Genomic DNA, 27477 nt, shown 5'->3' with positions numbered 1-27477 from the left:
CAATCCTAATACTGGACACCGAAACATGTAACATTAATGACTGGACTGGGGAAACATACTTGAAACATACTTGAACACGGACTGAAATACACAAGACTAATGGCAGGAAATATAGAACAGCTGGTAAATGTAGGGATTCCACACGGGGTTAACGAGGGGGCACGGCACACAGGAGGATTGGACGATTGGGCGTGACACCAGGGAATAAGGCCCACATTCAGCTTCATGTTCAGAGAGCTGTTAAGATGCAAAGGTGATTGCCATCATTGCCCTGCTAGTTGATTCAAACCCTGGACAATGGATTTGATTGTCCATCAGGACAAGCTCCTTCTCTTGTACAAAAAGCGTAACCCTCAGTATACTAGTCTATTTAGGACTATAAAACAAAAATGACTTATCAGCTGCCAGCATGATATTGGATTGTACTGTACCTGCATTCCACAACTCTTTGCTCACACTTGAATAGTCCAATGAACCTGCCTTCTGCCTCTGCTGAACTTCCACCACTCATGTTGATAAGGAATGTGTCCACTCTGCCCTTTATCACTGATGCCATGCTGGTGCTGGTACCCAGGGTATATACAGAAATCCAGAGGTTAAATTTAACAGTTTTTAATACCTTTTTTAATACTTTCTCAATATTTTTTAAAACCCGCACGGCATTGAGTTGCAACCGTTTTTAAACAAGTTTCAAACTGATTTAAAGATTTATAATGTTACACAATTTTGGCCTGTACAACAGAATTTAAATAGGGGTCAACAGAATAAATTTAGTGACTGTGATTTTGAAAACATCTTGCATTTAACTTCTTCAGTCACAAGTCCATATCTTTATCCACTAGACTATTCATGGCAAGTGCCTTAATTGTTTGGCTTTTTCTTCAATGAGTTTGTCGATTTGCACCAGTTGACTAACTGCTCTCATCCATGCATTCCTGATTTATGAGTTGTGCATCGCATATGCATTTCAGCCATATACACAGTATACAGTGAAACTTAACATGGTTCCTCCAGGGCCAAGGTGCACAAAAAAAGGACAGAAACAACACAGGACTACACAAGTGCAATATACAGCACAAGAGAATATACAGGGCAGTTGACAGTAGTAACTGTGTTGGTCTGAAATGGATATTTGAATAAATAGGGTAATTGCAGATAGTTTTTATGATTTATACTGTATTTTAGCAGTAAGACAGCAATAAATAGTGAAAATAAAAGTGCAAACAATAGTAGCAGCAGGACAGAGAGTGTGCAGTATATAATAAATTAAATTGTATATGAAATCGTTTGTAATTCAGTTTTTATTCCAGAGTCTAACTCTCAGGGAAGAAACTGTTTCTCATCCTGGCAGTGAAGACCCGTATGCTACTGAACCTTTTGCCAGATGGAAGGAGGAAGAAGAGGGTGTGGGAGGGGTGTGTGGGGTCATCCACAATGCTGGTGGCTTTGCAGATGCAGCATGACGTGTAAATGTCTGTTATAGAGGGGAGAGAGACGCTGATAATCTTTTCCACTATCCTCACTATACTCTGTTGGGTCTTGGGGTCTGCGGTGGAGCAATTCCCATACCAAGTCGCGATGCAGCTACTCGGGGTACTCTCTATAGTCCCTCTGTAGAACATGGTGAGGATTGGGAGGGGAGGTGCAATCTTCTCAGTCTCCGGCAGGAAATAGAGACACTGCTGGGGTTTTTGGCAATGGAGCTGGTGTTCAGGGTCCACGTGAGGTTCTCCGCGATGTGAACACCAAGGAACTTGGTGCTCTGGACAATCTCCGCCGGCAATCTGTAGATGTTCAGTGGAGAGTGGCCATGGTGTGGCCTCCTGAAATCAACAACCAAAGGTCCCGGTCTTTGTCTAGATGGTCTCTGGCAAACTTCAGTGTTGCCCAGATATTTTTTGACAGCAAGGATTTCCTCCTTGCACAGCACCCATGTAAATCAAACTTGTGCAGTCTCTTTCTGATGGTAGATGCATGTACCTTTACATCAACTGTGGCAAGCGCCTCCTGTATCACCCGTGATGAGATTTTATTTTCCGGACAGTGGAATGACTGATTCCAAACTCTTGAACATAAGAACATAAGAAATTTACAAATGAGAGGGGTCCATTCGGCCCATCAAGCTCGTTTGAGGAGAACTTAACTAATAGCTTAGAGTTGTTAAAATCTTATCTAGCTCTGATTTAAAGGAACCCAGGGTTTTAGCTTCTACTACACTAGCAGGAAGACTATTCCATACTCTAACTACACGCTGTGTAAAGAAGTGCTTCCTTAAATTTGTTTTAAAATGTTCTGCTAATTTCCACTTATGGCCACGAGTTCTAGTATTTAAACTAATATTGAAATAGCCATTTGGCTGAACAACATCCAGACCCGTTAGAATCTTATAGACCTGGATCATGTCCCCCCTTAGTCTCCTTTGCTCAAGGTTAAACAGATTCAGCTCAGCTAACCTCTCCTCATAAGACATTCCTCTAAGACCAGGAATCATTCTCGTAGCCCTCCGTTGCACCTTTTCTAAGGCAGCAATGTCCTTCTTAAGGTATGGTGACCAAACCTGCACACAATATTCTAGGTGGGGTCTTACCAAGGAATTATATAAATGTAATATATAACTATAGTCTCCCCTACTTTGACTAATTGCATTTATTTCCCCTACTTCTCCTGGGGGGAGCTGCCTGGAGACCTCAATCTATCAATATGTCCAGCACACCCTGCAACATCCACTACCAATGACGTCCGTGCATCCAGCTCGCCGTTCTGCCTGTGTCATCTTCCTTGTATGAAACGCTCCCTGCCTTCTGGCTGCCTGGCGATTGGAGGGAGCGGTGGCACCGGCTTGTCATCTCCCCCCTGCTCCCCGTTTGTGTTTCAGATTTAACTGTATTTGATAGGGGTGTAACGATACACCAAAGGCACGATTCGGTTCGGTTCACGGTTTTGGAGCCGGGTTAGGGTTGATGTCATCTTAACAGCAATGCTAAGGAACAATAGATTCACTTAATAACAAGAACAACTAAACTTTTTCTTTATTAACTTTGCCATCACATTTTTAGTACAGTCAGGATACCTGAGTAAACAACAAAAATTTAATAAATACCTCCAATATAGACTAGTCAGAAAAAAACAATTCTAATACTAACTTTAGAATATAATATTTATAACAAAATTTAGAACAAAAGCTCATCATTACTAATATAATTTAATCAAATGTGATAAAATAAAGATGTGTTTAAATTGGTTAAATTAGTTAGAGACAAGTGATGTCAACCTCAACAATGGGCAGCAGGGGGCGTGAGAGTACCGCGGTACGCCACGAGAGTTTCGCGATACGTATCATGGTTGGTGTATCGCGATATTTCGGTTCGGTTTGTAATATCGTTACACCCCTAGTATTTGACTCTCCCTGCTGGCCCCTGGAGGATGGGCTCCCCCTTTGAGTCTGGTCTCTCCCAAGGTTTCTTCCTTCTAGGGAGTTTTTCCTTGCCACTGTCGCCTATGGCTTACTCACTGGGGGCTTTGGGTGGGGATGCTGTAAAGCGCTTTGGGACAATGTAATGTTGTGATAATGCGCTATACAAAAATAAATTTGTTGTTGTTGTAATACCACCTCCCTTGACTTAACTCTCTGGGGTCGAGTATGTCGTCGGCGACATCGCGTACTTTTCGCGTCTATTTCAGTTTATATCTCGCTGAAATCTTAATGCAGAATCATAAAAAAAACGCTGGATAAATCCGTAATCTGTCTTCTTTTCAAAACGTCCATTGTCGGAAGTATTAAAGTTTTTTGAATTAGGTTAAATCGGCAAAAAAGTAAACCATGTCATCTTACTTTGTTTTACCTGCATCGGGGACGTGTATACCGCTCTCACCTGAAGATCGGTATTCACATTCTAAATAGCCGCATTAGCGCGTATTCAAATCGCATTCGCATGGTAATTTGATTAACAGCGCAACGGTGAAACGCGATCCAGATACATCCCCTTCAGCGCCATAAAAGGGGGTTGGGGACGTGGCCAGGTAACAATGGCTCATTCATACACATGAAAGTTGCTACATATTCAATGAAAGGAGCCAGAAATAGTGACATGAGTTAGGTTTTTCTTATTTATTTATCCAAATGAATGTTGCATCTACACTATTTAGTCATCTTCATGTAGCCAAGACTTTGGTGATCAGATATCTGGGATCAAAACAAACTGCCAGCATTGCTTACTATGTACTTTTATAATGTTTCTGCAAGTGTTCCAAACTGCATTTTGCAATGTCTATACTCTGATGTCAAATTTCAAACTTAACAAAAATCTGACATATTTACAATATATATTAAAATAAAGATGAGTGTAATGGCAAAACAAATATATAAGAAATAATTTATTTGCCATGAATTAAGTTTATGATATTTGAAGAAATGTGTGATCATGCCCCAGTGAGTGAAAGAGTGTTTCCTACCCCTAGACCCCAGAGGGTTAAACTCCACACACCTAGAGATATAACCCAACATTCTATTGGCCTTTTTTATTGCTTACCCACACTGGTGAGAGTGGGACATGGAAGCATCAACATACACACAGAGACCTTTCTCGTAATCAGCTACCTTTATTTCAGTAGGTCCCATAAAGTATCTGTACTTTATATTTCTGCTCCCTGCATGGATTACCTTACTTTTCTCTGTGTTAAATTTCATCTGTCAAATATCAGCCTAGTCGCTAATTAAATCCAGATCCTGTTGTAGCCTCTCTGCTGCTAGATCAGTATCTGCTACACCACCTACCTTGGTGTCGTTTGCAAATTTAACAAGTTTACTGTATGTATTGGTGTCAATATCATTAATGTAAATTAGGAACAATAGTGCCCCTCCTGGAGCCGACACCTTATCGTGGTGGAGGGGTTTGCGTGTTCCAGTGATCCCAGGAGCTAAGTTGCCCAGGGCTTTATGCCCCTGGTAGAGTCACCCAAGGCAAACAGGTCCGGGGTGAGGAACCAGACAAAGTTCGGCTCAAAAGACCCCATATGATGAAAAAAATATTGGGAACACGTTTTCCCTTGCCCGGACGCGGGTCACCGGGACCCCCCCCTGGAGCCAGGCCTGGGGGTGGGGCTTGATGGCGAGCGCCTGGTGGCCAGGCCTATACCCATGGGGCCTGGTCGGGCACAGCCCGAACAAGGCACGTGGGTCCCCCTTCCAATGGGCTCACCACCCGTAGGAGGGGCCATAGGGGTCGGGTGCATTGTGAGCTGGGCAGTGGCCAAAGGCGGGGACTTTGGCGGTCCGATCCTCGGCTGCAGAAGCTAGCTCTTGGGACATGGAATGTCACCTCTCTGATGGGGAAGGAGCCTGAGCTGGTGCGCGAGGTTGTGAAATTCCGGCTAGATATAGTCGGGCTCACCTCGACGCACGGCTTGGGCTGTGGAACCAGTCTCCTTGAAGGGGGTTGGACCCTTTTCCACTCTGGAGTTGCCTGCGGGGAGAGGCGCCGAGCGGGGGTGGGCATATTTATTGCCCCCTGACTGGGCGCCTGTACATTGGGGTTCACTGCAGTGGACAAGAGGGTAGCCTCCCTTCGCCTTCGGGTCGGGGGACGGGTTCTGACTGTTGTGTGCGCTTATGCGCCGAGCGGCAGCTCAGAGTACCCACCCTTTTTAGAGTCTCTGGAAGGGGTGTTGGAGAGCATTCCATCTAGGAATTCTCTTGTTCTGCTGGGGGACTTCAATGCTCACGTGGGCAATGACAGTGAGACCTGGAGTGGCGTGATTGGGAGGAACGGCCCCCCTGATCTGAACCCAAGTGGTGTTCTGTTGTTGGACTTCTGTGCTCGTCATGGATTGTCCATAATGAACACCATGTTCAGGCATAAGGGTGTTCATATGTGCACTTGGCACCAGGACACCCTAGGCCGCAGTTCGATGATCGACTTTGTAGTCGTGTCGTCGGACTTGCGGCCGCATGTCTTGGACACTCGGGTGAAGAGAGGGGCGGAGCTGTCAACTGATCACTACCTGGTGGTGGGTTGGCTCCGCTGGTGGGGGAGGAAGCCGGCCAGGCCTGGCAGGCCCAAGCATATAGTGAGGGTCTGCTGGGAACGTCTGGCTGAACCTCCTGTCAGGAGGAGTTTCAACTCCTACCTCCGGCAGAACTTTTCCCATGTCCCGGGGGAGGCGGGGGACATTGAGTCCGAATGGGCCATGTTCCGCGCCTCCATTGTGGAGGCGGCTGACCGGAGCTGTGGCCGTAAGGTAGTCGGTGCCTGTCGCGGCGGCAATCTGCGAACCCGCTGGTAGACACCAGTGGTGAGGGATGCCGTCAAGCTGAAGAAGGAGTCCTATCGGGCCTATTTAGCCTGTGGGACTCCAGAGGCAGCTGACGGGTACCGGCAGGCCAAGCGGGATGCGGCTTCGGCGGTCGCTGAGGCAAAAACTCTGGTTTGGGAGGAGTTTGGCGAGGCCATGTAAAACGACTTCCGGATGGCTTCGAGGCGATTCTGGTCCACCATCCGGCGGCTTCGGGTGGGAAAGCGGTGCAACATCAACACTGTTTATGGTGGGGATGGGGTGCTGCTGACCTCAACCCGGGACGTTTTGGGTCGGTGGAAGGAGTACTTCGAAGACCTCCTCAATCCCACCAACACGCCTTCCGATGTGGAAGCAGAGTATGGGGATTTGGGTGTAGACTCCCCTATCTCGGGGGCGGAGGTCGCTGAGGTGGTTAAAAAGCTCCTCGGTGGCCGAGCCCCGGGGGTGGATGAGATCCGCCCAGAGTTCCTGAAGGCTCTGGATGCTGTGGGGCTGTCTTGGTTAACACGCATCTGCAGCATCGCGTGGACATCGGGGGCAGTGCCTCTGGACTGGCAGACCAGGGTGGTGGTCCCCCTCTTCAAGAAAGGGGACCAGAGGGTGTGCTCCAACTACAGGGGGATCACACTCCTCAGCCTCCCTGGTAAGGTCTATTCGGGGGTTCTGGAGAGGAGGGTCCGCCGGATTGTCGAACCTCGGATTCAGGAGGAGCAGTGTGGTTTTCGTCCCGGCCGTGGAACAGTGGACCAGCTCTATACTCTCCGCAGGGTTCTGGAGGGTTCATGGGAGTTTGCCCAACCAGTCTACATGTGTTTTGTGGACTTGGAGAAGGCATTCGACTGTGTCCCTCGGGGAGTCCTGTGGGGAGTGCTCCGGGAGTATGGGGTGCTGGGCTTCCTTTTAAGGGCTGTTCGGTCCCTGTATGCCCGGTGCCAGAGTCTGGTCTGCATGAGCGGCAATAAGTCTGACTTGTTTCCGGTGAGGGTTGGACTCCGTTAGGGCTGTCCTTTGTCACCGATTCTGTTCATAACTTTTATGGCGCATTTCTAGGCGCAGCCAGGGCGTTGAGGGTGTCCGGTTTGGTGACCTCAGGATTAGGTCTCTGCTTTTTGCAGATGATGTGGTCCTGTTATCCTCATCGGACCGTGACCTTCAGCTCTCGCTGGAACAGTTCGCAGCCGAGTGTGAAGCGGCTGGGATGAGAATCAGCACCTCCAAATCCGAGACCATGGTCCTCAGCCGGAAAAGGGTAGAATGCTCTCTCCGGGTCGGGGATGGGATCCTTCCCCAAGTGGAGGAGTTTAAGTATCTCGGGGTCTTGTTCACGAGTGGGGGGACGATGGAGCGGGAGGTCGACAGGCGGATCGATGCGGCGTCCGCAGTGATGCGGGCGCTGCATCGGTCTGTCATGGTGAAGAAGGAGCTGAGCTAAAAGGCGAAGCTCTCGATTTACCAGTCGATCTACGTTCCTACCCTCACCTATGGTCACGAGCTGTGGGTAGTGACCGAAAGAACGAGATCGCGAGTGCAGGCGGCCGAAATGAGTTTCCTCCGCAGGGTGGCTGGGCTCTCCCTTAGAGATAGGGTGAGGAGCTCGGTCATTCGGGAGGGACTCAGAGTAGAGCCGCTGCTCCTCCGCATTGAGAGGAGTCAGATGAGGTGGCTCGGGCATCTGATTAGGATGCCTCCTGGACGCCTCCCTGGTGAGGTGTTCCGGGCATGTCCCACTGGGAGGAGGCCCCGGGGAAGACCCAGGACACGCTGGAGGGACTATGTCTCTCGGCTGGCCTGGGAACGCCTCGGGATTCCCCCAGAGGAGCTGGATGAACTGGCCGGGAAGAGGGAAGTCTGGGTTTCCCTGCCGAGACTGCTGCCCCTGCGACCCGACCTCGGATAAGCGGGAGAAAATGGATGTATGGATGGAGGAACAATAGTGGTCCTAAAATTGAACCCTGTGGTACCCCACTGTGACATTGTGCCTCTAATAACTACTCGCTGCTTCCTGTCAGTTAACCAGTTTTCGATCCAAGCTGCCACAGTTCCTAAAATCCCAGCAGCTTTGAGCTTTAGTAAGAGCCATTTGTGGGGGACAACATCAAAGGCCTTCTGGAAATCTAAGTAGATCACATCGTAGGCCTTTTTGTGATCAATTTCACTTGTAGCTTCCTCAAAGAACTCAAGTAGATTCGTTAAACAGGATCTACCTCTCCTAAATCCATGTTGGCTATCCCTCAGAATGTTATTTACATCCAGGTAATCTACCATTTTCACTTGGATAATAGCTTCCATTATTTTTCCAGTAATGCTAGTTAAACTGATTGGCCTATAGTTTGCTGCATTACTTCTATTCCCTTTTTTGAATGTGGGTGTTATATTAGCATGCTTCCAATCTGAAGGTACCACACCCGCAGATAACGATTTCTGGAATATTAAAGTTAAAGGTTGGCTAATAATATTCCTCATCTCTTTTAAAACTATAGGTAAGATGCCATCAGGGCCCTGGGATTTATTTATTTTGAGTTTAGCTATGCTTAGTACCACATCAGCCTCAGTTATACACATATCGGTCATAGACGATGCTGTATTCGTACTAATTGGTGTTAGTTTACTCGTGTTCTCTACTGTGAACACCCGTGAAAAATAATCATTAAACTCATTTACTATATCAGTTTCATTTTCAATTATAAGGCCCTTACTATCCCGCAAATTAGTGATCTTTTTATATCCTTCCCAGACTCATATGCATCTACAAGCTTCTTTCTGAAGACCTCAGAGGGCTCTTTGGATCTCACTATGGTGATACCACTCATTTCAACAATCAAAGGCAAACTAAATGCCTGTGGTTTAAATAAGGCAGGCTCCACCAAAAAGCTCTGTAACGATGTTCTAATCATTTTCGCCTGATATGGTGCACCTGAATCTAATTCTAGGAATGTTAAATAGTGATGAATGGGAAATTAGCACCTTAGTGAATTTGTTTCTTGTTTTTGCATTGATGATGCAATTACATCACCTTTATCTACAAATATAATTTGAAAGAAGATTTAATTCTGATATTTTAATATTTCTTAATAAGATTAGAGTTAAGATAAGATAAGGTTTTCATCTACTTCAGAACAGGCATCACACGTCTGACAAGAGGTCTGCTGGGATCAGTAGCTGAGGTGGGGGCGGGGCTCGGCACAGTATGCATGTTTGTATAAACACAGCCAAGAATGTTCGTCCCCCTGCTTGCAAAGTCCACATACTGATGAAATTTAGGGAAAACTGACTTGATTTACATGGTTAAAATCACTGGCTACAATAAACAGTCCATCGGGGTGTGTTTTGGAGCTTGCTGGTGGCATTACAAAGTTCAGCCTGCGCATTGTCAGCATTAGTGCTGGGTGGGATATATAACTGTGAGCACGGTAGTGAATTTGCGTGGCAAGTAAAATGGTATGCATCTGCATTCCAGCTTACAGTTCTCTGCTGAAACGCTCTCCACTGGTCCAGAGAGAGATCACAGTGTGGCCCGAGGGAGCCGTATCAGCCTTTCAAGACTGCCTCGAATGCATAGACTGGTCTGTGTTCAGAGAGGCTGCTACCTACGAGGACGGTATTGATGTAGAGGAATACACCGCAGCTGTGACTGGCTACATTAAGAAATGCACTGAGGGTCATCACAAGAGCAAATCATGACTACTGAGGTCCGAAAAATGCTGAAAGCGCAGGATGCTGCCTTCAGATCCAGTGACAAGGTTACCCTCAGAACCAGTCTGTCCAAAGCAATTAAAAAAGCCAAGTTTGCATATGCCTAAAATATCCAAAGCCACTTTCAAAACACCAGAGACACTCATAGTATGTGGAAGGGTATGCAAGCTATTACGGACTATAAACCATCACCTACCCTCTGTGACAGCAATGCTACTCTCCCAGACACCCTGAACTCCTCCTATGCACGTTTTGATGCACTAAACTGCGAACCCATAAGGAAATCTGCTCCTTTCCCTGATGAGCAGGTAATCTGCCTGATCACAGCCACAGTGAAACACACTCTATCCAGAGTGAACCCAACGAAAGCTGCTGGGTCAGACGACAGGCCATTGTTCCAGCGTGCTTCAAAACCACAACTATCATAGCAGTCCCAAAGAAATCAGCGGTGACCTGCCTCAATGACTACCACCCTGTGGCCTTCACTCCGGTCATCATGAAGTGCTTTGAAAGACTGGTCATGAGCTATATCAAAGCTGCCCTACCCAGCACTCTGGACCCCCTCTAGTTTGCCTAATGCCCTAATCTATCAACTGATGATGCAGTATCCACTGCACTTAACCTGTCGTTAACGTGCCTGGAAAAGAGAGATTCTTACGTAAGGACGCTGTTCATCGACTTTAGCTCAGCTTTTAACACCATCATCCCTCAGACTGTCTCTCAAACTGAGTGGGCTGGGCCTCAGCACCACCCTGGTGAAATGGATACTAGATTTCCTGACTGACAGGCCACAGTCAGTCAGAATCGGCACCAATACCATCACCCTCAGCACAGTTGCACCACAGGGCTGTGTCCTCAGTCCACTGTGTCCTCTGTGGTGGGCCTCATCAAGTCCAATGACATTTCTGCATACATGGAAGCGGTAGCGAGAGTGGCTCAGTGGTGTAAGAGCCACAACCTCTCTCTAAATGTAGACAAGACCATAGAAATGATCATCGATTTCAGAAGATCCAACACTGTTGAAGAACACCAAGTTCCTGGGTGTCCACTTCGCTGAGGACCTCTCCTGGTCCCTCAACTCCACCTCCATAGCCAAGAGGGCTCGACAGCATCTGCACTTCTTGCGAAGGCTGAAGAAAGCGAGCCTCCCCCGACCGATCCTCACCACACTCTACACCTGCACCATCGAAAGTCTGCTCCGGAGCTGCATCACTGTCTGGTATGGGACCGTAACACGCTTCAGCGGATAGTGACAGCAGCTGAGAAGATCATCGGTTTGCCCCTACCCCCCCTAAAAGACATTTTCCAGACCCACTGCTACAACAGACCCGTACACATTTCAAAGGACCCTTCCCACCGGCGACATGGACTCTTTTCTCTCCTACCGTCTGGAAAATGGTATCGAAGCTTCCGCTCTGCCTCTACCAGGCTGTGCAACAGCTTCATACCACAAGCCATCAGACCTCTGAACACACACTAATATCTGGACTGTCTCTCTCTAAATACCTCTAAACTGCATATACAAAAACTACCTCTAAATTGCAACTGCACTTTACTTACCTACATAGTTTCTGCACTACTTATTACCTTTGCACTATTTGCTGCCTGTTTGCACACCCTGTTACTGTAATGTTAAGTTTTAGAATTTAGTGGTTGTCATTGTTGACACACCACAGCACACAACGAAATGTGTTCTCTGCATTTAACCCATATGTGACATAGCAGGGGGCAGCTAATTCAGCACCGGGGGAGCAGTGCTAGGGGATGGTACCTTGCTCAGGGTACCTCAGTGGTGTCTTGTTGGTCAGGGATTCGAACCTGCAATTTATCAATTACAAATGCGCGGCCCTAACCATTAAGCCACCACTGCCCATGTGTACTATATGTTGCACCGGGGCCATGGAGAAACGTTGTTTCATCACTCTTTGTACATGTATGAAGCTGCTGATGACAATAAAGTAACCTTGACTTATGTAGATACATAAGCCCCCTCCTCGGGTCTTACCAGACAGAGCTTAATTTTTTTCCAAACAGAATGCTAGCAAGCCGGAGATTTATTAATTATTACACTGTGTCTATTCACCGCCAGTAACTGTACATAAGCAAGATAGCTGAGCTATTGAAGTGCACTCACAAACTTGGAAATATTAATCAAAATTCACCCGTAAACAAACAGGGAACCTAAGAAACTGACAGAGAAACAAGGAAACAGAATCTAACACTGGGGAACAACAACGACAGGTAAAACACAAGCAAAGCAAAAACCAAAACAGAAAACAAACCAAAAACTCCCAGGAACTAGAAACTGATAAATGAAACACTAGGGAACAAAATACAAAAAATAGGCAGGATTTGAGCACACAACTGAGGGGATTACAAGTAGCCACATGCTCATTCAGTTATGTGGCCATCTAGGGAGCAGAGGAAACACAATAAAGACTGACAATGGGGAGGACAGGATGGCTAGCGACACCTGCTGGCAAAACGTGGAGCAGAAGTCACAAAAGACTCAGAACAGATGGGTGCTGACTCTTACAACTTAACTCCAAGACCTCGGCGAAGTTAGCTTTATATGCAGTTTTCCGGCTGTAAGATCTTTCAATGTAATATATTTCAATGTTTGTGTGTGCACTTCAAGCTCAGTAGCCCAGCTGGCAGTGAATGGGCACAGTGCAATTATTAATAAGTACACATTATTACACATCATATTAAAGTTACATGGTGTACATTTTCCCCCATAGTTTAATGCTTAAAGCATGCTTTACAGGACATGTCTGTATTATTTAGGCTTCTTGCCATCACACTGCAGCAAATAGTAAGTGGGCAAGTGTAGTGGGATCGTAAAACCTTTGCGAGGGAACACAAAAGTATTGCGATGGATTGCAAAAGTATTACGAGGGAACGCAAAACTATTGAGAAGGAACACAATGCTATTTCATAAAATATTTTCCCACCCCGACCTCTTAGGGGCTCCGTAATAACAGACCTGTCTGGGATCGAGTCCTTAATGTGTCCCAGCACCAGTCTCTCAAAGCACTCCATTGCCATGGAGGTTAGTGTTACAGGGCGGTAGTCTTGGGTACTGGAACAATGGTGGTGTTTTTGAAGCAGATGGGGACAATTGGGCTCTACAAAGAAGTGGTAAATATGTCTGTGAAGACAGCAGACAATTGCTTACTGCATGTTTCTTAAAACACAACCTGAGATTCCGTCCGGATCAGCAGCTTTGCAGGTGTTGATCCTGTTAAAACTCCTTTTCACATCCACAGCAGACACGCTGAAACTGACATCATGCAGTACTGTGAGGCTCGCACTGGTGGATCTGGGTTTGTCAGATCAAATCTTGTGACGGATCTCTAGCACCACGAGCGGGGCAGGAGATGTGCTGGTGGTATGTACGGTAAACAGTTCTCAAATTGCCTTGTTGAAGTCACCAGAAACAATAAACAGTCCGTTTAGATGTGCATTTTCTTTGCTGGTGATGACCCGGTAGAATTCGTCCACAGCACGCTGTGTGTTACTCTGCGGTGGGATGTACACTGTCATCATAAACACAGCACTGCACTCTCTGGGGAAGTAGAATGGCCGGCACTTAATCAGTAGAAACTTGAGGTCCGGGTGCAGTTCTGTGAAAGTACTTCCATGCCTGTGCACCATGATTTGTATATGAGAAAGCATACACCACCTTCTCTTTTCTTCCTGAATGATTCTGTCCGATTGGTGAGGTAAATTTTAGATCCCTAAACTGCGTGGTCCGGCGTGCTTGTGGTCATTTGCGTGAAGCAGAATACACAAAAATTCCACAACTCTCTTTGGAATTTAAGTCTTCCTCAGAGATGGTCCACTTTGTTTTCCAGAGACTGGACATTGGCCAAGAAGATGGAGGGCATCGGAGGTTGTAGCCTGCGGCATTTTTTTCTGACTTGCTGGCCAGCCCCATCTCTGAGCGCGCGTTCTGTGGGTGCTACAAGCTGTGTTGCGACGGCCATGATGGTCGCGGGTGAGCAATACTATTAACTCCGGGTCTAAAACACTAACTATTGCATCTTGTTGCACTGTTTCCCATATTTTTTGAAGTGTCTGTCATAGGTAATTAATTAACACCACAGGAACATTTAAGAAAAGCCTTCAAAGTGGGACATCGCTAACAAAAGACAGCACTTAGCATATTAGCAAGCTTTATCAGGTTTTTACATGCTTTTTACGTAGCTTGCTGGTTTTAGTCAAAAACTCCATGATACCACTTTAATGTTATTATGCTGTTTAGCTAGATATATAGTAATTGCATAAAGAACAGTGTACAATGCACTGATGCCTGAAAAGTTAGCTGTTGCCTTATATACCAAGCTAACATTACCTATTTAGATATCTAGTCATTTATTGCCTGAAAAAACACTAGTATGTCCTGCTTTCACTGATTTTTAACAAATTTTTCTTTCATTTCTGACCTCCACTGACTAAAATAAAAAAACTGCCAGACTACAGTCACTGCATATAAAGACATGCTAGGTACAGCCAAGTGTATTTATGGGGAGGGGGACACACACTTCTGTTTTCCTCAACAAAGCGAAGTAAACTGAAAATAAACAAGTAATAAAAGATCAAATCCGTTGAGAGGGATGATAAAAAGACACATTTAACATGATTGGTATTTTTGGCATTTTCTCAGTATTGGGGGGACCCACCCCCCTCAGAAAATACAGTAGAATGTGTGGTTGCGCCCATGGTGAACAGGATACCAATTTAATCTTATTATTCTGTTTTCTGTATTTAATCTTTGATGAGTCCTCTATCCACGAAAATATGTGCATATACTTAAGACAGATATCTCCAAAATTGAATCAATAGTGTTAGGTGGCAGTAGAGGACGGCAAGGGAGAATGTAGAAGTTGTTGTGCAAGCAGTGTATGTCTGAGTTGGGATCCAATGGATCAAGCCTCCAAAGATCATTGTAGAGATCAGCGGTTCTCAAGCTGTGGGACATAAGATGATTTTCAATATATTCTAAAATAAAGTTTATATTTTGTTGTCATTGCCAGTTTTTTTTGTCACTTAACTTCACTTTAACTTGTTCCCATGTCCTGCCTGGTTGTGCTTGCATTTGATCTGTAATTATGACAATAACATAATAATGAAACATTGGAAACGTAATACTACATTCAAGTGATAAATACAATAACTAAAAACTACTTACACATTTAACTTGACAGACATTTTTTGCCAGCCGTCTTTTCTGGTTTGGGCCGCTTTTGATGTGTTTCCTTTAGTACATATTAAATCTTTGAATTCATCATACCCCTCTAATAAAAGGTCCTGCTTGGATTGCGTAAAAACTTGTGCCCTGGTTTTTGACATTTCGTGGAAGCCAATGAGAGACTTGCCGATCAAGATTTCTAGACTTGATACATATGGGCTTTTCAAGCAGTGCGGGCGAGTGCAATCATGTCGGATGAATGAATCCAGCTTGACTAATCTACTACACAGTTGCGTTTGAAAGACCGACTTATCCCGAATGAGTTTCACTGGCATTAACTCATCCAAGATGAGGCATCTGATCTCGGATGATTTAAGCGACGTACAGAAAATACCTGCCTTGTATGATAACCAATAGTTGATTAATAAAAGGATAAGTGAAATGGTGGAATTTAATCGTTATTTAAGTGTTATTTAAGTTTCATAAAGATTATCTTATTTGATTGTGAAAACTGCAACTAGCTTGGTTAGTTAACAGCAAAGCACAAAGAGCAACGTGGTACGTAGCATTTGCATCAGTTACAAGTCTCATTGGAAAATGCCATAAAATTCCATAAAATGCCATTTTGCTTTATATATTGGAATTATAACAGCAATAGTTTACAAAAACTGCATACAACACAGCTACAGAATCACCTTATATGGCGATGTGACATCACATCTCTGACCCCAATATACCTATACCCCCAATGTTAATATGAAACCTAAATTCTTTTGGGGCAAATAAGTACAACTAAGCCAGTAACTGGTTAAATATTCCTTGTTATAATTTTGTTGTATTTGCCCGTGTTTTATGGAGCCAACATGGAAAAGTTGAATTTATGACTATTGTAAACTGTTGCACATAAAAGCAAGCTCTCTTTCATGTCTGTGAAAGGGGAGGAATTGCCAACTCAAACTTATGTGTTAAATTTTGACAAATTTAAGTAAAAAGTGTTTTTTAAGATTTTTTAAAAGATTTTATTTTGTTATTTAAGTCACATTTACCTCTAGACTGTATTCACTATCATGCATCTCTCCCATCATACTGCACTTCCTCCTGGGTCAGAACACCTGACATCAGACTGTCACCACTGTTAATGCCACTGTGCCGCACCTGGGCCTGCACTTCCCTCGCCATACCATGTGACATCACCAACATCCCAGACTAGAATACCCCAAGAAGCCCTCTGCCTTTAAATTTAGAAATGTGCAACAATAATTTTTTACAGTGGTACCTCAGTTCTCGAACTCATTAGAACTCGAAGTTTGAAGAAAAAAAAATAATTACCTAGAACTCGATCTGAATCTCAGAAGTCAAACTGTGAACGCTGACCTAAGACAACTTGTATGCGCACATTTCTCAGCGGAAACAAAGGCTAAAGCTTCAGTCTCAGCCTCGCATTAGCTGTGATAGCATCATGCATGTTTACACTAGCTAAATACATATATTTAGACTGTAAAAATACATTTAGACAATGATAGATGCAGTAACAGTAATTATTATTATATAAAAAAATACATTTAAAAATAAAAAATTCTTATTCATTATTTTAATATTAATAATAAACCATTAATGCATTTAATTATAATAATATTGTCCTGCTGAGCGGGAACAGAACGGAGACAAAGGCGCAGACGTCAGGGTATTGTGGAATACGGGGTTTCATCACAGGTAAGGCAAGAGCAAAACGCAGACGGGACAGTGCAATGACCGGACTGGGGAAACAAACCGAAACGTGGACTAAACACAGAGGACTAATGACAACCCGAAACATCTGATCACACTGGGATTCCACACGGGTTAATGAGGAGGCGTGGCTCACTGATGGAGCGGACGATCGGGGAGAAGGGGTTACAGTACAAAGTGTACTGTACTGTTACGTTTTCCATGGCAGTGTCACGCACGTACAGGCAGTGTCTCGTGACTACGCCGATGTTCTGTCATAAAATACTACCTATCGAGCCTTTCTGCGCATGTGCAGTTCCAGCGTCTTGGGATTAGGGTTAGGTTTTAGGGGTTAGGGTTAGGGTTAAGGTAAAGGTTTTAGGGGTTTTGGAGGGTTAGGGTTAGGGTAAGAGTTAGGGTTAGGGCTAGGGCTATCGATTAGCACTACGGTAGCATTTTACGACAAGGCAGCATATATCGACAGAACACCGGCACTGTCACGGGACAGCGCATAACTGTACTGTTACGTCTGGCATGCACGTACTGTATTGGCAATATCTCGTAGTGCAGTCTGACTTGGCGGATTGTGCCGTTGCAGCACGTTCAGTGCCACTGAAGGTATATTCGTCCAAAACAAATCAATATTCAATCATTAGCAATTTAAGTCTCAGTGGAAGTTCTGTTCTTAATCATCACTTTGTCGTATTTATTAGGCTATATTAATGGAAACATAACACGTGGGAACATGTGAACGTGATTCCTACTGTTACTTAATGACAAAACAAAGAAGTTATGGCAATGAAATGCTATTGTTTTTTGGAATATCTATGATAGCTTTCGTTACAAATCAGGTTTTCAATCGTTTTTTTAATCAATGAACGGTCGATATTGCATTCACGTTCTATCAGCAGTGTAATGCTTACAGCGTTGTGAAAAATACGCTTATACAAAGCGTTGGATTATGAGTGCGCTTCCAGACGTCGTATTTCCCCTGCAGCGTGACTATCTGAAGTAACTGGCATGTACCACTAGGGGTAACGTCTTTGGATGAAAAACAATAGCATTTCATTGCCATAACTTCTTTGTTTTGTCATTTGTCATTGCTAATGATTGAATATTGATTTTTGGACGAATATACCTTCAGTGGCACTCAACGTGCTGCAATGGGACAAACCGCCAAGTCAGACTGCACTACGAGACACTGCCAATACTTGCATGCCAGACGTAATAGTACAGTTCTGCGCTGTCCCGTGACAGTGGCGTAGTCACGAGACATAGCCTTTATGTGCGTGATACTGTCATGGAAAACGTAACAGTACAGTACACTTTGAGCTGTAACCCCTTTATTTATTTTCTTACTTTACAAATTACTGTTTTGATAAATGTGCTTAGATGTGTTTAGTACAGTATATGCTCTTCTTGTTTTATCCTGTTCATTTTGTGTTTAAATGCTAAAAAAACGTATTTAGGTGTAATTTTTTGGGGCCGGGAACCAATTAATTGGTTTTCCATTATTTCTTATGGGGAAAATTAATGAACTTTTTAGGATTCGATCCGGAGTTCTGAACAGATTGAATTCTGAGGTACCACTGTATTTAGGTTGATCTCCCCTCTTTAAACTGTTTCTCAAATGCATTCTCTCATCTCCAGTTCTCCACTGCACATTCAGGTCTCACGGGAGATGGAGGCATGTCATATGATGCACGTTAGTTAATGCCATGGGCCATTTCAAAAAGTAAAAGAAAGTATGGTTGAGTCTGTACTGTGATTTTGTTGCCATGGTAATTGCCACCACCCCACACACACACAGACACACACTGTTTTTTCTGGCTCTGCAATTGCTCAGAGCATTCAGGTAAAAAAAAAACACATTTATCACATTTCCAGTTGATTCATCCAGTTAATCAAGAAATTGTAGGGGTTGGGGCTGTGTGAGGAGTAGGGATTAGATGGGGGGGGGGGGGAGTTGTTAGGACTGTCTGCATATTTTCTAATATCTGTAGTCTCCATGGATGGGGACCAGAGCATGTGAGCGGAGCCGAGCGGTGAGAATTTCCGCTCCTCGCTCACGAGGCTGTTGGCTCCGCCCGCTCCTCCGCTCTAATTCGCACTAAGCCGCTCCGCTCAACACAGCTCCTCGCTCCACTCAACACCGCTCCTCGCTCCACTAAAATGTCCTCCCGCTCCAGTCAAATCGCTCCACGCTCGCTCCAATTTAAAAGAGGAACAAATAATCTGCATGCCTAACAAATGTCACCTTAAACCGAAGCCTTATGTCATAAAGAAATATGAGCAACGGCAACATTGCCAGTCAGAACAGAAAATATTTATTTTTAAGCAACCTATCGGCAACAACGGACAGGTTTGGAAATGGCATTCCACACAAAAATAGGCTTAAAAATAAAGGAATCAGTGGGTTTAATAGCCTAAAGAATATACAGACACGTTTTAAATTCCTCATTTTTCTGTTATTTCTCTAAAATAAAATTTTACGTTACGTGAAATTAAAAAAAATCTTATTAGACCTACTTTGAATGACAAAACGAATTTATTTGATTACCAATATTTACTTTATAGGCTTTTATACTTTAATTTACTTTATAGACTTGATATATGCTACAACCATATAAAACTTGCACGCGTTTTGCTCTGGCTTCCGCTTGTTCGCGTAGCACACTCATGTTTCTGAGAAAAGTGATTCCAAAGTGAATCTTTACTGACTGAAACAGTTTCACCACATTGTTGTTCTTGCTGTACATTCTTGTCATCTATACGTTTGATAAGAATAGTACACTTGTATGATTTATCAGTTTCCTTTGTGAAATACTTTGCGAATTCCATCTCGGCCAATTTGTGTAACAGTCTTGATAATTGTACAGATGAATTCTGGGTAGATTTGGGCACGCCTCAGAATTGTAGTGTGAGCGGTATCGGAGCGAAATTGGAGCGAGACAAAACCCGCTCCGCGCTCTGACCAAATTCCGCCCGCTCCGCTCCTCGCTCACGCTCCGCTCCGCTCCGCTCACATGCTCTGATGGGGACAGAGGTCAGTGGCTCTCTGCACCACTAGCTCTTTCACTCTCTTGACATTCAGCTGCAGTTCTTTTTACACAAATAACTCAAAGGAGGAACATACTTTTGGTCATACTGTAATAATAATTAAAAAAACGTATTATATAACTTTATAAATATTATATATTATATAAGTTACATTACATTCTAAATCTCAGTGTGAGTGCATAGTAGGGGTGTGCAAAGCAGCCGGTATTTGTATCTGTATTTGTATTTGTTGAGGGGGGAAAAGTATTTGTATTTGTATTCGTATTCGAGTAAAATTCAAAATAGGCGTAAAAATCCAGTTTTTTCTTACAGTTGCACTTCTAATTTACGTTATAGTGTAAGTATTCTTTAATTATAATCATGGATATGCAGTAGACAGAGTAACTTAAACGTACCATATACTGTAACTCCTACAAGTGCATACAATTCGACACAACTACACAAGCATTGTTTTAACCTTTTTAACCAAACGTTAACGTTACTCTGTCAACAGCCTATTGTCTAAATTACCGAGCTAACAGAGCTACGTAAACAGAGCGAACATGAGAGCACCTGACTGCAGACGTCAATAATGCAGCGTAATGGAATAATCTCCCGATCAAACTCCGCTTCCCGAAAGTTATAAACTGCCTCCGGAACCCAGTTAAGGTACAAAAATCTATTCAACAAAAATAGTGATACAGTTAAGTCTTTTTTTCGCTCAGCCAAGCCTTCTCTGTTGCTGTGTGGAGCAGCCTGTGTCAGTCACCTCTTTTACTCCCCTCCCCGACTCCTGAACTCACTCACTCACTCATCCGGGCATGCACTGCGGTCTCAAGAGGAAACGCAGCTTTTTAATATAAAGTTTTTCTTGTTTCCGAATACAAATATTTTTTAAAGTATTTGTTCGAAATAAGTATTCGTAAAAAACACATTATTTGTGCCTTTCCGAATACCGTATTCGGGTTCGGCTCCACCCCTAGTGCATAGTGTGTATAAGTGAAAACTATTATGTTCTTTGTATAACCAAAGACAATGACATACTGTGTTTAACTCAAAGTAGGGCTATATTTAAACATAAATGAAAATTGTCATATGATATTCATTTTAAAACTGAGCTTTGATAAGGTGACTTATATAAGTAGTAAAAATCTATGATGCAGAGTATGCAGTCCAGTTTATGCAACTCAGATTGTTAGATGTCCAGAGGAGCAATAAACTTAAATGTAACAGAGCTGTGGAGAAAGAACTGCCTAGGAAATTATAAAATTAAAAAGTAATTATAAAGAAAATTATCTGAGATAATTGAGGACTAACTAAACACACACAAACATACAACACAAGTTGGTGACTTTTTCAGAATGTGTTAAAGAAGAAATTAGGATCAAAGGCACAGTGCATATTAAGGGCTTATCATTTCTTTTGGCAGCTACTGTATGGCTGAACCGCCAACTATGCTGTATAATGAATACATTCATAGTACAAATGTCTCTGGCCTCGAGGTGACAGTAGTCCCATTTATGGGTGGGTATAAAGAGCTTTGCCATATATAATATACACAGGACAAAATCGGTGCTCTGACATCTGCCTCTATTCATGATTTTATTATTTTTTTCTAAAAAAGGCTTCAGTGTGTTTTGGTTTAATGGCCATGTGTTATCCAGATGTTCAAAGTAACTTGTGAGTCTCCATTTCTATATTTAAATGTGAGGCACCGTTTTTGGGTAAAAGTCAGCCAGAAGGTGATGATGGTTGCGAGGAGGAGCATGAGAATGTATTTGCAAGATCAGAATCGCATTTGTGAAATGTTTGCTAAAGAATACCCTCCTGTACTAGAGATACTGTGAAATGGATGTTCGAAAGGCACAAGTTCAAACTGAGAGGTCACCATTTCAGCAGGGGAACGCTAGGACTCTGCTTAAGAGTGAGGATGGCCTTCAGGGAGACTCATTCCATGTCACTGGAAAAAATGAGACAGCAGACTGCATAGCGCTTGAAGGTCTTTCACGTTTGTTTTTCAGCCGTCTGTTTCTAAACAGCTATTAAACTGTGAAGTATGATTTAATATATTTTCCAGTATTCTGCGTTAAGTCACTGCTACCAGAACTACACTGTTTCTGGCCCTTGGCTTTGTCTATTTCATGTAGGTTTACAGCTCCAGAGAAAAAGGGTGAGGAAGCTCCAACTGGACACCAGTGCCTGCCTGTGTTTTTGTGTTAATGACAGTGAATGAGTCCCAGCCTGAAAGAGGGCAACAGGAGCAGTTCTGTTAGATAATCAGTTTAAATTAAAGAAATCTTGCTCTGAATTAAGGCAGGAAGCTATTTCTTGAGTCCACAGTGGCTTCCTGCTCCTCTAAACATCCAAGTGTGACACAAAACATGATAGCATGGGTGAACTATAGAGAACTTGTTCAGAATGTTGTCAATCCTTTCTCCTTTGTACCAGACAAACACACAATAAATCTTTAATAACTGGTGAAATACAAATAGACATTGATTGTTTTTGTTTTCAGCAGCAATTCACCTGGCAACCAGCATGAGCATCTAGGGCACATAGTACGCTGGCAAATGTTTATCCCTGGCTCACTGACATTCTTCCGACATGCTTCCAACACGATTCCAAACATGATTATCAATGTTACTCATGAGAGGGGACAAGGACTGAATGACTTCAAGCAGGACAAAGAAGTGAAGTTCAGTAAACCCAGTACGTTCAGATACAGGAATGGTAGCTTCTCACCCCCCAGCTCCTTGTTCAGGTTGGCCAGCCTCTGCTGATGTGCTTAGGCCCTTGCATCAGAGACACTCTGTTGTGGCCACACTTCCTCCAGCTTCCTGTACTGCTAGACCACCTCAGGGAACAGGGTGCTTATTTCTTGGAAAAACTCTAACCCACAGGAGCTCAGCAGGTAGATGGGTGGCCTTCATACCACATGCCGTTTTAAGCCCTACAGTAAGTAGGCAGTCCCATATCTGCTGCAGCATACTTTTCTGTTCACTGAACAGATGTCATATTAGCCTCTTATGTGTGGAATATGTTGTGTAGCTCCTGCTTCGGTACTGCTTACGCTTGTACCCATGGGCGTAAATTTCATTTAACAGTAGGGGGGGACAATAAATATAAAATTTCTCATGAGCAATTTTTGAAGGGGACACAAATAATTCAGTCAAATTGTACTTATGAAGATATGTCCCCACAATAAAAAAACTTTGCTTCTATCATTATCATTGTAGCATGGAGACTGTGTCATTATGGTTATTTTCAAAGGTTTTCTCAGGTTCAATGACAAAGCAGATTTTTCTTCAAAACTATTTATTGCATTGTTTGTTATGTTGTTTACAGTCAAGCCATCAACATACAATAAAATTTAAACATGACTTTAAATGCATAATAGAAATTGATTATACAAAAAAATACAGTGGGGTCAGTTCGGACGTAGCACAGTGCTCATTTAGTAAATGCACAGCTAAACAATATGCTAATTGTGGCCGTTAATGTTAAGTTAACATTATGCCAAGTCGTCACAAATAAAACAATGCATGGGAAACGGCTTTGGCGTGTTAGTTGCAGTGCACTATGCAACAAGCTCTTGTAAACAAGCTAACGTTAACTAGATAAGTAATATTTTAATCGCTAATATAGCAGATTCATGGAAAATTACATTGGTAATCAGCATTTTTGCCGCAACTAATTTATGAATGAGTCTGCATCAACTACATTAAAGAGAATCGCTTTATTTAAAGTGAATAAAATACCCTACTTACTGGAGTTCAACATTAATTGAGCCACACCCCTGACTCGTGTGCGTGGAGTAGGCGATATGAACTGGGAAAGCAGGCAGTTGGCCAAACCAGTGTGAGGAAGGGGAGGGGGAACTTAACTGTTTCTAAATGCATTTTTTGCGTTTGTTTTTTTTTCTACTTACAGAATTATTTTAGATATACATACATATATTTTTCACAATAGATAGTGCGATTTTTTAAATATATATATATATATATTTTTTGGGGGGGGACAACCCTTGGATAGGGGGGGACATGTCCCCTCCGTCCCCCCCGGGATTTACGCCCATGCTTGTACCTGGGAATTCAGTGAAAGCTCAACCTAGCTGCATTTATGCCTGGTCAACTCCTTGACAGCCATAGGATTGAAATGTACTATTTGCCTTGCTTGTATGTCGCTTTGGACAAACAAATGTAAAAGTAAGTCCTGTAGACCTTGCATTCTGGGAAATGATGCCCAGTTCCATTTGAAAATTGAGTGGTATATTTACCAGTATACCATATGCCAAATATATGAGACTGGGATGATCTGGGTTTTTGTGGATTACTGGGGATTATTTTCAAATACTTTCTCCTCCTCTCTGTATGCTTGCTGTCGCATGCCCTCCTCACTACTGGCCTGTTTTTCACAGAGGGGCTTAATGCCTCATCAATATGGAGAGACCGGAGCACACCAGAGCTTCACAGGACCCGCAGGGATCAGCAGCTGAGCCCTGGGTCGGGCCAGATCAGAACAGCCCAGGAGGTCAATGGTGGGAGCTTGACCATCGACACGCTCCCTGATAACATGACCCACATTGTGGTGAGTGGCACAGGAGGTAGTGGCAGGAGCTAACATGTGTGTGTGTACATATGTATGTGTGGGAGGAGCAGGTATGCATATGTGGCTATGTACGTACATCTGCCTGGGAGGAGGCATGTGTGTGTTTGTGTGTGTGTATGTAAAATATGTATGTATGGGAAGGGCAGGCATTCATATGCGTGAGAGAAGCAGGCTTACATGTGCATGAATGTACGTATGTGTGGGAGGAGCAGACGTGTGTATGCATGTGTGTGTATATATGTATTTGTAAGAGGAGCAGGCGTGTGGGAGCAGAAGGTGTACGTTTTCGTATATGTGTAAATACGTATGTGTGGGAGGAGCAGGCGTGTGTGTGTGTAAATTCGTATGTATGCGAAGAGCAGGCATGCATATGTGTGGGAGGAGCAGGTGTGTGTGTGTAAATATGTATATATGGGAGGAGCAGCCATGCATATATGTGGGAGGAGCAAGATTGCGTGTTCGTGTGTATGTACGTATGTGTGGGAGGAGCAGGTGAGCAGGTATACCTTATTTTACTGTTTTTTTCTTTATTTAAAAAAAACTCCTAATACGCTCTCCCTTCACTTGCCTTTGCTCCCCTTCTTATTGACCATTATCTACCTGGGACCCTGTGTGTGTGTGTGTGTGTGTGTGTGTGTGAGCGGGTATACCTTACCTTATGGGGACACAATGTCCCCACAACGTGATGAATACGTTTCCTGGTCCCCATAAGTGGAAACCCAATTTAATAAAAATCTGTGACTGCAATGAAAAAACTAAAAATGCAAAAACTCTTGTATTTTGCTTGGTTACTTATGGTTATGGTTAGGGCTGCGTAGTTAGTGTTAGCATTTCTACTATAGAAATGAATGTGCGGTTCCCGTAAAGATATGTTTACCTGTGAGTGTGTGTGTGTGTGTGTGTGTAAATTTGTATGTATGGGAAGACCTGGCATGCAAATGTGTGAGAGGAGCAACTTTACCAGTGCATGTATTTACATATCTGTGGGAGTAGGCGTGTGCATGTGGGAGCAGCAGATGTACGTATGCATGTATGTGTAAATACGTATATGTGGGAGGAGCAGGCTTGCATGTGCATGTGTGTATATGTCATGGAACAGACCAGGGAAGCAGGGGTAGGGAGACGAAGAATCAGGAAAAAAGAGATTTATTCAGGATACGATGAAGGAACACTGGTAGCATACAATGACACAACGTTAATGACCGGACTGGGGAAACATTAAATGCAGACACAGGACTAATGACAGCAACTCGAAACAGCTGATAACACGGGGATTCCAAACGAGGTAGTGAGGGGGCGTGGCACACGGGAAGATCGGACGAGCGGGGCATGCCACTATGTATGTATGTGTTAGAGGAGCAGGTTTGCTCATACATATGTGTTTATGCACGAATGTGTATGTATGGGAGGAGCAGGTGCATGTGTGTGTTTATATATGTGTGTATGGGAGGAGCAACCATGCATATCTGTGGGAGGTGCAAGATTGCGTGTTCATGTGTGTATGTACGTTTGTGTGGGAGGAGCAGGTGTTTGCGTGTGTATGTGTGTAAATCTGTATGTATGGGAAGAGCAGGCGTGTGTGTGTGTGTGTGTGTGCACATGGCTGAAATAGAGATCTCAAAAATGGAGTAGCATGTTCTGATGAATATCAACAACAAAAGTCTTTGGGGTGATTCATTATAATTGCACCCCCCGCCCCATCCCCCCCCCCACCAAGCAGAGCTCTTCTCATGATTCTCCTCCCTGTCCCACTTTTCCATCGTTTCCCAGAAGACTCACCTTACTGCAATCCATTCAGCAGGTGCTAAAAGCGACAGCTATTTCTTGCATTAACATCCCTTCATAAGCCCTCTGATCGTGTATGGTTCAGTAACTTGCATCCCGATTAAGAGTCACAAACCACTTGTCATTGGTTCAGCTTGATGCATTAAATAGAGCCCTATTCTTCCACATGTAGCCAACTTTTGACTTTCTTTCTATGCCTTTTTACTGTGCAAACAGAAAATGAAGGTTGCAGTGAGGCAGTATTGAGATTTTTTGCACTGAATGTTCTATCTGGGAAGTACTAGCTATGTGTCAATGCACACAGAAGGCAACCCCTCTGTTTTTACAATTACTTTTAGAGACTCTATGTTTCTTGGGCTCAATGATGACATGCATTATAATAGGATACTCATTTGGAACTTCATTGATCTGCTGGTTTCATCTGAACCCCACAGAATACATCAATCTGTAAATAGGATAGTGATTTGTGTCTGGGGAATATGTTTTCACTGGAATTAGGCTGGGGCATCCATCACACAGTGTTGCTGAGGTGAGATCGTGGAGATGGTGTGCATTTGCGGGCAGGATCAATTTACTGCACTACAGTATTAATCTTAAAATTTATACAGTCAAAAAGCAGAAGTTACAATTCCATATAGGAAAATCAACCCCCCACTTGCAAATTTGGCAGTGTTAATCTAACAGAAAATGTTTATTTACTACCTATAGGATAATATACACTACAGTCAACTTAACATCTGCAGAATTGTGCTGTACCCAGCATTTTGCCCCCACCATGAGTCCTGGGGCTTAGCTGCCTTTGACTGACTAACACCCCCTGTGCGTCCATAACACCCTGCATGGCTGTCTCCCTCCTTGCACACATCGCTGTCATTACCTTGCTGCATATCGAGCACGAGGCAGAGAAGTGGGGCCAGAATTACTGGGACACTCTGGAATTTGCTGGCCAAGTCTCATTGTAAACTCCTAGAAGGGGGAATAATGGAGTGCAAGCAGCAAGGACCAGTGAAATCTGCAGGAATTTCTTGCCCCTCCCTGCTCCAGGGTTGCTGTGGTCGTGATTGGTCTGGTTAGAATGAGGTTGCTACCACTCTATCCTCTCTTCTGAAATACAGAACCCTGCATGGAAGCAAATTTACACAAGCAAATGCTAAATC

The 27477-nt window shown here is 43.7% G+C and overlaps 1 protein-coding gene across 3 annotated transcripts in view; it reads left to right on the top strand.

The window, feature by feature from the left end:
* The window catches only part of plxdc1 (plexin domain containing 1), a 125414-nt gene that overhangs the window by 57692 nt on the left and 40245 nt on the right, over positions 1-27477 (top strand). For 2 of the 3 annotated variants that reach the window (XM_023800366.2, XM_023800365.2), the window contains exons 2-3: positions 13845-13987; positions 24345-24514. In XM_023800366.2, coding sequence (XP_023656134.1) covers positions 13867-13987; positions 24345-24514 — 291 coding nt within the window. In that variant the 5' untranslated portion in view covers positions 13845-13866. The remainder of the gene's footprint in view (positions 1-13844; positions 13988-24344; positions 24515-27477) is intronic. The other variant, XM_023800367.2, reaches the window with a different exon arrangement.

This window comes from Paramormyrops kingsleyae, chromosome 5 (assembly GCF_048594095.1).
Source record: "Paramormyrops kingsleyae isolate MSU_618 chromosome 5, PKINGS_0.4, whole genome shotgun sequence".
NCBI classification, from domain to species: Eukaryota; Metazoa; Chordata; class Actinopteri; order Osteoglossiformes; family Mormyridae; genus Paramormyrops; species Paramormyrops kingsleyae.
This window is presented reverse-complemented; position numbering and strand designations above follow the sequence as displayed.